The following is a 12,084-nucleotide window of genomic DNA, read 5'->3' as shown; positions in this document are numbered from 1 at the left end:
ACCGGTTTCACGTTTTAGATGAACCTTGGGCTACAACTGGTATTATCACTACTATGAAGGTCCCTGTAGTCTGGCCTTATACCGCCCTAATCATCCCTACGCAACCCGAGGCCACTAATACACTTATACTTCCTGATACTGCCTAATACCTCCCTAATCTTCCCCTGTAACCTGATACTACTAATACACTTCATTGTTTACCCCCAGTGACGTCAGTGTCCCACGGCAAACAGCCTTCACAAACACTACTGCAAAAAATACCTTATACACTGGCTTTCTGTTACACTTAATTGCTTTTGGCTTGTTTATCTGTCTGTCTGTTCGTCTGTCTATCTGTCTGTCTTGTCTGTCTACTTGTCTGCCTACTTACCTACCTGCCTGTCTATCTTTTTATCTGTCTGTCTGTCTACCTACTTAGTTACCTATCTGTCCATTTGTCTGTTGTCTGTCTACTTACCTACCTGTCTATCTGTCTGGTTGTCTATCTGTCTGTCTGTCTATCTATCTGTCTGTTTATCTATGTTTATCCATCTGTCTGTCTGTCTCTATCTATCTGTGTATCTATCAGTCTATCAGTCAGTCAGTCTATCTATTTATCAGTATATCTGTCTGTCTATTTATGTATCTATCTGTCTATCTATCTATCTATGTAGCTATCTATCTATCTACTTATTTATCTATCTATCTGCGTGGTTGGTAGGGGGCTGTAGGTGCAGATTGTTAGGGCATGTGTGGTGGCAGGTGGGGGAGTTGTGTGTAGGATTAGGAGTAAAGGATGAGTGGTGGATGGGGTGTTGGTGTGGTGGGTTGGAGATCGTGTCGGGCCGGCCGTTTCTGTCAGTCGTGACACACTGGCGTGAGTGGCATGGCCCCAGGTCGGTCTAATGGGTCCCTATGTGCATTTTGCTGGACGAAGGCGAACTCCGTGGCCTCGACCTGAAGTGGCAGGTGGATGGAGGGGTTTGGCGGGGGCTGTAGCTGTATGTGGGGGGGGGGGAAGGGGGCAGGGCGCCCATTGCGCGTCGTAAGGCAGGAAGGAAGGAGAGGGCTAGTGATCTGGTGGTGTTGGGAATGAATTGTTTTGACAAGCGGAGATCCTCTCCGTAAATAACCTAGGCTGTGGAGTACTGGATGTCTTCTTTTTGTGTGTGTGGAGTGTTAGGAGGACGATTGAGAGGGTGTCCACTCACTGAGCTGCCAGTGACTGCACTTTCATAACCTCCTCCAGCCACCTGTGGAACCTTTCCACCGTTACTCTGGGGATGGTAGGCAGTTGTGCGGTGACGAGGTCGTGTTCAGGAACCGTAGGTACTCACGCCAGGTGCGTGACCCGAACTGTGCCCCGCGGTCCTTGATGATCATGTCGGGGGAACCAAATCTTGCAAGCCATCCTGCCAGAAAGTGGTGCGCTATACATTTTGCCGTGCTGTTCTGTACGGGAATGGCTCCCACCCACCGGGTTAGGCGATCACTGCAGGTGAGTATGTGTTTGCAGCCGCGGGAAGATGGCAGCGGTTCCACCATGTCGATATGGATTGTTAGGAAACGTTGGGTGGGTGTGGGGATCGTATGTACATTATGAGCGACTTGCCGTGTTTGTGGATTTTTATGGATTTGTGAGGTTTGGCAGATGACACATTATTGGTCCCATTGTTTGATGTGTTTTTCACACCACCTGCTTGTAGAGGAGATGCTGCTTGGCTTGTATCCCTGAGTGAGCCACGCATTATCTCCTATGTAAACGATAAGCTAAGATAAGTAACATGGTACAGGGATAGGCAGTGCTGTGAGGGGCGGGTACCACGTTGGTGTATGCGTGAGTGACTGAGTGAAGTCAGCTGCCCTGGGGTTGGCCTCGGTGCTTATATTAGGCTTAATTACCCAGAGTGTGTCCGGCCACCAGGTGTGTGAGGTAGCAGGTGTGTTTAATCCAGCTTAACATTTTCCTTGACAATATTCTGCTGGACGGCCTAACCTTCCTGCGTCTGGAGAGGAAATTGCAGGAACATTGGCAGGTGTGCCAAGACCTCGTGGCGACTGCCGGTGGATAGATCAGTACATAAGTACATAAGAAGAGAGGATAACTGCAGTAGGTCGGTTGGCCCATGCTAGGCAGCTGCTAAAAGAGTAACTGAACTGCTAGAATTAGATAAGAATAGCAAAGAAGAATGCTCTCCCCTGCCCTCCAAATCCTCCAGCCAAAGCTGGCAGGAAAAAGTCAGAAGGGACACCACGCAGTATAGAAAAATTGGCGTGGACAATTTATAGGAAAAAGCGTGAAAGGAGAAACAAAGAGACTATCATAGTGTAACCTGAAAAGGAAAGAGAAATAATTTGTATTGGTTATAAGATCTTTTTTTATAACCACCCCTTATTTGTCATATGCTTATCTAGCCTATGCTTGAAACTCTCAATGGAGGAGGCAGCAACTACTTTACTAGGTAGCTTATTCCATTCGTCTACAACTCTATTGCCAAAACAGGTTCTACCTATTTCCTTACTAAAACGGAGTCTTTTTAGTCTGTCTTCATATGACAGGCTACCCCTTCTCTGTCTGTTTACCCCATGTCTGTCTGTTTATCTATCTTGCATATACTTGTATGCTTTATATATATATATATATATTTCCTTTCCTGTCTGTCTCCTTACTCTGTCTGTGTCTGTTTGTTAGGCTGTCTGTTGTCAACTGTTATTACATATTTTAACTGCTATATATGTTCACGTGCCAACGACCCTGCAGGTGTGTGTGTGTGTGTGTGTGTGTGTGTGTGTGTGTGTGTGTGTGTGTGTGTGTGTGTGTCTGCACATGTGTGCGTGTATGGATGTGTGAGCGTATGTGTGCGTCTGCCTGTATGTATGTGTGTGCGTGTGTGTGTGTACGTGTGTGTGTGTTAGCCAAGCATCCATCACACGGGGTTTTGTGTGTGCGTTAAATCACTAAGGCAACGAAATGAAGGCAGGATAAGTTAGTGCCTCACCCTGCCACACCCTGCCTTACCTTGCCACACCCTCCCAAGCCCTGCCTCACCCTGCCACACCACGCTCTGCCACACCCTGCGCACTCTCCCTCACCCTACCACCCTCTCTCTCTCTCTCTCTCTCTCTCTCTCTCTCTCTCTCCCAAACCCTTCAGTGCTTAGTGAGGCAGGTGACAACTCTAGCAAGTGGTCTCCCTCCCTTTAGAGTGTAACAATCAACCATCGAAATTCTCTCCACGTCCCTAATTGCGTTGCTTAGTGAATGAGGACGTAGGGAACACAAACTTTGCATCATAGTCTGACCGGCAAGGGGATCGGCCCCGGCAGTATTATTCCAGGGTAATATTTGCACTCTTATCCATCGCCTTTAGTTTTATTGGAAGGCACAGTACACCCTGCAAAATATCACTGCCTTTCAATTATTTATTTATTGATTTATTTATTTATATTTATGTATGTACGTGTGTATGTATGTTTGTATGTAGGTATGTATGTATGTACAGTATGTATGTATACTGACATGTTTCTGTTTATACTGATTTTATATTAATTATTATTTTTTTTTTCAGGGTAATGGTGGACGTGACATCAGGGTTTAAGATGGCAGTATGGACGAGGGCTGTTCTGGCCACACTGCTTCTGCTGCCGTCCTTAGCCCTCACCAAGCCCTCACCAGCCACCAGCACCAGTAAACCAGCCCTTACAGCACCTCAGCCAGCCCTTAACAAGCCCTTACCACCCATCAGCAGCCCCAAACCAACCCTCAGACTTGAACCAGCCTTAAAAATCCCTGAACAAGCCCTTAAAATCCCTGAACCAGCCCTCAGACTTGGAGCAGCCCTTAAAAGCCTTGAACAAGGTCTTAAAATCCTTGAACCTTCCCTCAGATTTGAACCAGCCCTTAAAAGCCCTAAACCAACCCTTAAAAGCCTTGAACCAGACCTTAAAAGCCCTGAACCAGCCCTTAAAACCCCTGAACAAGCCCTGACTAGGCGGACGTGCAATAAGGAAGATAAAAGACGTGATAAGGAGGTGGTAAAAAGTTATTTGAGGGGCCATAGACTTGATAGTGATGAGGATGGTGGTGGTGGTGATTGGAAAAGTGATGATAGTGGCAGTGGTGACAGGAGAAATGATGAAAGTGACGCTGAAGGTGGTGGTAGTAGTGATGATGATGGTGACGATGCTGGCACTGGTAAAATAGAAAATGGTTACCCATCTGATAACGGTAGGGAAAGTGACGATGATGATGATGGTGGTGGTGGTGATAATGACGATGATGATGGTAATGGTGATGGTTATGGCCAAACAGGAAATGGTGATGTTGGTTATGACGGTGTTAAAAATGATAATGGTGAAAATGATGGTGATGATGGTACTAGTGATGGCAGTGATGGTGCAGGGGGCGGTGCTAAAGGAAATATGGCCAGAATACAAGAAACTCGGCCCACACACATAGAAAACTTGTCTCAAAATCCGATGAACAGTTTGAAAAGCTCTAAAAGCAGCTCTGTATATCCCATGAAAAAAGCCTTGGAGATTAGTGAGCCAAAAAATAGTAAAAAAAGGATGATTTCAAGTGGCAGGAAAACCGGAATCAACACAAAAACCGAAACAGGAGAACGAGAAGGAAAATGGCCGAGATATAGACATAGGGTTTTCACAGATACCGAAAAATGGTCTGAGAAAATGGGTAACGATTTAAAAAGTTCCGAAAATAGTCTAACAGATCCCAGGAAGTATTTTTCGACAATTATAATGCCAGAAAAGTGTCAGGAGAGGATATTTTCAAGCGATAAGAAAAACGGAATCGACGCAAAAGCCAAAAATGGAAACACAAAAATGTCGGCAAAGAAAGAGAAGCTACTCACCGAAAACTGGTCTGGAAAATTGATCAACGATTTTAAAAGTTCCAGATATGACTTAATTGATCCTAAGAATGATTTTTTGATGACTCTAGAGCCAGAAATGAAACACCAGAGGCCCAGGAGATCAGCGGAACAGGTTTGGATTCGACATAAAGAAGAATTCAAGCCTACGTGTTCGGTTCCGCCTTCCTGTTCGGCTAGGTCATCTACACCAAAGCCTGGAGTAAGGTGGGTGAAGAGAGAGAGAGAGAGAGAGAGAGAGAGAGAGAGAGAGAGAGAGAGAGAGAGAGAGAGAGAGGAGAGCGTACCATCAGTTTCCTCCGTATTTGCAAGTGACTTATTCCCGTAGTCTTCGTCGCACCTTTCCTTTAGTGATTTATGCAGGGCGGTCCTAAAATAGCGCTCCACTAGAAACTCACTTGGAGGTATTGTGGGCGTGCATGTGGCATTGGGAGGAGTGAATAAATGACGCAAGACAGGCATTGATACAGCCGTCCCCGCAAGACACGAAGAATCACCCATTATGACTGAGAGAATTAGAGACTAACTAGGAGAGTGTGTGTGACTGAGGTGGAGGGGGAAAGGAGGAGGGGGAGACCAAGAACGAGATGGAGGGATGGAGTGTTGACGATGGAAAATGGGAGACTGACTGGGAGAGTATATATGAATGGGGTGGAGAGGGGGGGAAAGGAGGAGGGGAAGACCGAGGATGAGATGGAGGGGGAGAAGAGGAGGGGAAGACCGAGGATGAGATGGAGGGGGAGAAGAGGAGGGGAAGACCGAGGATGAGATGGAAGGATGAAATGGTGATGTATGAGAGAGGCAGTGCTGTGTTGGAGAGGGGGCAGCCAAATGGGAGAGGACAGGGCGAGAGGGAGGCGATGAGGCCATTCCAGATAGATAGATAGATAGATATCTAGGTTGGTAGGTAGATTTACTGATGTTATATATATTTATTTCAAGTCTGTTTAGTTTGCCTTGCAGGAGGATAATAATATATACAATAATTCGCCAAAAAAGAGGTGTTGAGAGAGAGAGAGAGAGAATTACCGTTTTGCACATTTTTCAGGTACCCGTGTTACTGTGACGACCTTTGCCATTTAAACCACGACTGCTGCTCCGACCACCACCCCTCGCCCACGCCCACACCCACGCCCACACCCACGCCTCCCTCCGTCTCGTGCCGAAGCCTTATGCCAGTCATTCAAAGGCCATATGCTACTGAAAGGGTAAGCTGTTTCCCCTTGTGGTTGTTGTTGCTCCCATAGCACTGTGAACCCGGTGGACTGCAGGCTGAAATTTGTCCTCTAGTGTCAGTCCACCTTCCCTCTTTATGGGGATAGGGAGTTGAGGGACGTGTGAATACCGGGCAGTTAGGCCGTATCGGTGCCACCACGTGTAGGCGGCTCCACCACTAGCAGTTGCCCCTTAAATGCTGTTGACCGTAACGGTGTCTGTAAACACCCGACTTGCTGGCCATAGAAACAGCCATCCCCCCCCCTATTTTTTTTTTGGGGGGGGGGATGAGAAGGTGTAAATATCAATAAGATCCGGTATAGGATGGGCAGTTATTAATTCAAACAGTTCTGTATGCGACAATCTTAGCATGTATTCAGTATGGACGGTTGGTGTCAGTGCCCTAGTTGTGACCTGTCAAAAAGACACCCTCGCTAATACCAATACACCAGTCCTGTATGAGAGAACCCTAGCATGTATTTATGGTGGACGGTGAGTGTTAGTGCCTAAGTGGTGACATGCAGAGGTGTACGGTGCGTAGGAGGACTGCTGGGCCTCAGGGAGCAGGCTATCAAGGTTATGCCCAGAGTCGGACACATGAAAAAAAAAAAAATAGGTTTTAGTCTGCAGTCACACTCCCAATGTCGATATACTATGGCTTCTGGTAAGTATCTATGTATCTTCAGACCTCTTAATCCGGTAAGGAGTGGCCACAGACAAATCGCCTCCATGTCGCCCTGTCTCCTGCCATTTGGTTGCCCTTCCTTCAACTCGCACTCCCTTCTCTCATATATTTCCCCACTCCATTCCTCCATCTCTTCCGTGGTCTCATCTCTCCCTCCACCTCACTCACATACACTCTCCTAGTTAGTTTCTCATTCGTTATCCTTCCCACCTCATCCCTCCATCTCATCTGTGGCCTCCTCCTCCTCCTGTCAACCTCCACCTCACTCACATACACTCTTCTAGTCGATCTCTCATCCTCCATCCTCTCCATCCCATCCCTTCATCTCATCTTTGGTCTCCCCCCTCCTCCTCTCCTCCTCCACCTCACTCACATACACTCTTCTAGTCGATCTCTCATTCTCCATCCTCTCCATTCCATCCCTCCACATCATCCTTGGTCTCCCCCCCCCCCCGCCTCACACGCATATATTCTTCTAGTCAGTCTCTCATTCTCCATCCTTTCCACTTCATCCCTCCATCTCGTCCTCGGTCTCCCTCTTCATCTCACTCACATACACTCTTCTAGTCAGTCTCTCTCCATCCTCTCCACTCCATCCCTCCATCTCTTCCTTGGTCTTCCTCTCCACCTTACTCACATACACTCCTCTAGCCAGTCTCTCATTCGTCACATATTAATAAACTGGGGGCGATTAGGTAGGTGTCAATTGCCATAAAAACGAATATCGAAATCTGATGAATCACACACACACACACACACACACACACACACACACACACACACACACACACACACACACACACACAAAACCATACGTAAAAAAAGATGTAAAAGTAAAATGGAGTGAGCGTGATCTTGATAGTTTTTTTTCTTTTTTTACTCAAATAATATCAGTTTAAGAGAAATATTATTAAGAGAGTTCCGATCTCCATCCCTCCTCCTGATCCTCGTCATCATCCAGACCATTCTCCCACCTGGGTAGGTTTGATTACGTTTCGGACAGGGGAAAATATAGAAAGAAAACGAAAAACAGGAATTTGAAAAGGGGAGAGAGAAAAAAAAAGAAATGGAAAAAAATTGTTATAAGGAGAAACTAAAAGTCGTCTTAGTGCAATGGGCCACACACTAATTCTCAGTCCCCCCCCCCCGAATATCAAATAAATTTTGAATACGCCCACTACTTTGCTTCCGCCATTAAAAAGAAATGTTTCTCTCTTGACAGATGATATTGCTGGTCGATCGATGCCCAGATGGAACGCCTAGACATCTGTCGGATAAGTGTTCGCGTAATGTGGATCCGGATTCGTACTCGTACCTCCTGGATATACCCGTTTTCGCCACCAGAAACGGGTTTGGATACTCCAACGTCTACTGTGCCCGATGCCACCACGAGAAGGCGCTCCAGAATTTCACCATGAACATAACTTGTGCTAAAAATATTACCTCCTCTGTTCACCTGTCCACCATGAACTACCATCCTGGGGAGCTAAGATGGTCGAATCCAGGATTAGGCCATCGAAATTCAGCTACTCTGAAAACCCAAGAGCAGTCTTGTAACTTGGATGTCAATTTTCCGACTGATTTAGGCCGTAGTTGTGAGGAGGACTTGATTGATAAATGTTCAAAACGTGATAGTAATGAGCCCAAAACATGGTGTTCATCGTACAATTACTATGTACAGGTTAGGAACAAGGTGTACAAGAACTGGGATTGTGCAGTGTGCAATGGCGAGCAGGAAGACAGTATTGGTTGCTTGTCATTGTTGACAGTGTTTACAAGAATCTCCTCACTACCACCACCACCATCTTTTATTGATCTATTTGTGGTTGATGGTGACTGTGAGGAGAATCAGATCTGGGATGCGTTATATCGAAGATGTGAAACCGTTTCTTGTGGGTCCTTGTTCTCCCTCCAAGATGGCCGCTGCGTCAGGGAAAACATTACAGTTGAAAGTGGACGGTCTTACTTAAACGACTCCTGCTATACCTGGACTTATAAGAGGGAATACAGCGTTGAGTTCCCCAATAAAAGTGTCTATATTAACCACACTCAGCTCATGTATGACTTTGGGGAATATGAATTTAATAACTCACTCATTACGGTCTGTCGCGCGGAAGGACAGTGGACCCCAGTGATGAATATCATATCAACCGTCCTTATATCAATATCCCTGGTCTGCCTGGCGCTCCATATGGCCATTTTCCTAGCACTTCCAAAACGCCGAAACATCCCAAGCATGAATCTTTTCTCCCTGACCCTCTCCCTGTTCATCGTCGAATTCCTCTTCATGATTTTCTTCCATTTCAACTCAAACCATACTGCCTGTGTCATCATTGCAGTTGTCCTCTACTACTTCCTAAGTGCTGCATTTTTGTGGATGAATGTCATGAGTATTGATATCTGCAGGACCTTCCACTCACACACCTACAAGACCAAGTCCAGGAAGATCTTTATCCAGTATTCGGCCTATGCCTGGTCTGTACCATTCGTAGGGGTTGTGGTTGCAACACTCGTAGATCAGTTCTCTCCTCCTGATTCTCTCGTGACGCCTCAGTTCGGCACTAACGTCTGTTGGTTTAATAACAAGTGGGGTCTAATGACGTTTTTTACCTTCCCTTCCGGCCTCGTGATCCTGGCTAACATGGTGCTCTATGGGATATCAGTTTACAGTATATATAAACAGATGAAGTCAGGAGAGCTCGCCTCCTTCTCAGTCAGGAAAAACAGCAGTTCTTCCATGAGCCAAAGTACCAGTTCGCGAGGATTCAGAGAGAAAAACGAGGAGAGGGATAGTTTTCTTAAGCCTTCTAACTCCACAAAACAGAAGGGTGGGCAGGAACTCAGGATTGGTGGGGAATCTGAATCTCCAAAAAGCACTGAGCGTTTCCGGGAGAGGCTTCAGCGCAGGCTTCATGCACAGAAGAAGCAACGAGTGCGTTTGCTCTTATACTGCAAGCTTGCTGTTACGCTGGGCTCCACCTGGATATTCGCCTTCATATCCATGCACACGCACAGTATAATCTTTGAGTACCTGTTCATTGCATTCAACGGGCTGCAGGGAACGTTCATTTTCCTCTCCTTTGACGTCAAGCGCAAAGTGTGGGAGGAGCTGCGGCAAAGGATTATGGGCAGGGATAGGATAGTCAGAGGACCTTCGGCTAGTTCTGGTTCTAATACAAAATCCACATCTCTGCTTGGATCCTCCCAGGGCGCATATAGATATCGGTGGTCCTCGAATCGCAGGCAGGATGGAAGTTATCAGTACTCGACGGCATCACACAGTAAATCCGATAGTGGAGTGCTGGAGGAGAGGGAATCGAGCGGCGTTTGAGAGCACTGTGGGCCATTGGAGCTCTCGTTAGTGAAGAAGAACCGTACCACTTCTCCATTACGAGTTTTACGATCTGACTGAGAGGATACTATATTCATTTTACCATAAATTGGCCCATATTTTCGTCTTTTGGCAGCTTATTTAACATAGCTCAGTGGAAGCATAAGACAATACTATGTTATTGTTCTACATCCTTTCCACAGCATTCCATCGTGACTAGCACCATATTTTATTGTTAATCTCAATGTAAGATGGTTTACGCCTATAGTTCATTTATTTTAACTTGGTTGTGGTTTGCAGGTTATTTCGCTTAACTCAGTACCATAACAAGGCAATACTGTGGCTCTACATTTTTGCCACAACACTGCATTGTGACTGGCATCGCATTCTAATGTTAATCTCTTATAACAACTTTGCATGCAAGGTGGAGAGACGTCAATTTAGGCCAAGTTAGGATTTTAAAATGGCATAGAGTAGTCAGAGATCCTTCAGGTAGATGTGACAGTATTACGAAGTCCACGTAACGCTATTTTAGGCGGGGGATTTGAGCAGCGTTTGAGTGTCCAGTGGGTCATAGGAGCTTTGTGGATGCTTACAAGAATCTCTGCTTCATGTAGGAGAGACTGGAGAGGGGTTTGATCTCAGCCAAGTACGTTGATGCCTATACATCCTGTCCATAACACTTTCTCGTCATTAGCACCATTTTATAGTGTTAATCATCTGCCACGGTTCAGCATTCAAGATGGAGAGATGACAGTTTTATGCCTGTTGTCCATTTTTCTTATATTGACGGAGATTTTCGTCCACATGCAGTTTATTTCACGTAGCCAGGTATCAGAATAGGCCAGTGCTACGGCTCTACATCTCTTCCATAGCACCTCTTCGTGACTAGCACCATATTCTAATATTAATCTCTTTTTGTGGCTCAGTATGCAAGATATAAAGGTGGCGGTTTTGCGCCCAGTTAATTAAAGGGTAGGTGTTGGCTTAAAATTACGCCTCCCCCCCCCCCTCTCTCTCTCATGCTGAGCTGTAAAGAGAGATAACATTAGAGTTTGGTGCTAGTCACGAAGAAGTGCTATGGAATGAAAAAGGGAATAGAATGATTTAATTAAGATGATCTCATTTGTGTTAACATTGTAATATTTCAGTGTCGTAATACAGAGTAGTCCAAATATTACGCTCGTGTGCTCCGGGCACGGCTCAGTCAGCGTTATTAGCTTCTACCCCGCATCACTTATGCATTTCTTTCTCCAACTGTCACTCCCGCTCCCACACCAGCAGACTGAGCCGTGCCCACAATACCTCCAGGTGTTTCTATAGGAGCTTTGCTTATAGCCCCCTCATTATTAAGCAACCCAGTCCTCGTGTGTTGTGGAGACGGCTCAGTTATCCTTACCAGTATATCCTGTATCACTTATAAAATTCCTACACAATATATCACACCCATGCCCACACCGGCAGATTGAGCCGTCCCCACTGAGGTTGTACTGTATATAACAGAAAATAATATGACTAAATGTAAATGGTGTATATCAATTTGTGTTTGATTAACCTTAGAGAGAGAGAGAGAGAGAGAGAGAGAGAGAGAGAGAGAGAGAGAGAGAGAGAGAGAGAGAGAGAGAGAGAGAGAGAGAGAAAGGATGGCTTGGGAGGTACTGTCAACACTTAACAAAGCCTCAAATACTACTACTGTCCTTGTTATTTGATAGTTTACCCCTTCAGTCCGGTGACATATTTATCCCTTTGTACACGCTACCAACGGACGATTTTAAGTTTAGGTGATTTTTCAGGTGATTTTTAGGTGATTCTATAGGTGATTTTAAGGTGATTTTTAGGTGTTTGTTAGGTGATTTGAGGTGATTTTTAGATTACAGACGATTTTCATTTTTTTTTTGTTTTGGTGATTTTTAAAGTTTAGGCGATTTTTTTTATGGTAACTGGATGGGTCAGAACCAGCCTCATTAACCCCTTCACTACTAAACC

General features: G+C 45.6%; 1 protein-coding gene across 1 annotated transcript; it reads left to right on the top strand.

Annotated features, from left to right (window-relative positions):
• The first annotated feature begins 3,551 nt into the window (after window positions 1–3,551).
• LOC145416262 (uncharacterized) lies at window positions 3,552–10,098 on the top strand. The gene is made up of 2 exons (XM_080285261.1): window positions 3,552–4,013; window positions 7,990–10,098. The coding sequence occupies exons 1-2, from the start codon at window positions 3,552–3,554 to the stop codon at window positions 10,096–10,098; spliced, it is 2,571 nt and encodes an 856-aa protein (XP_080141387.1).
• The last annotated feature ends 1,986 nt before the right edge of the window (window positions 10,099–12,084 follow it).

The sequence above is a fragment of the Coenobita brevimanus genome, chromosome 105 (assembly GCF_032717465.1).
Source record: "Coenobita brevimanus isolate Jiangsu-jjx chromosome 105, ASM3271746v2, whole genome shotgun sequence".
Classification (NCBI taxonomy): Eukaryota; Metazoa; Arthropoda; class Malacostraca; order Decapoda; family Coenobitidae; genus Coenobita; species Coenobita brevimanus.
The sequence above is the reverse complement of the archived record's forward strand: the minus strand, read 5'-3'. Positions and strand labels throughout refer to the sequence as shown.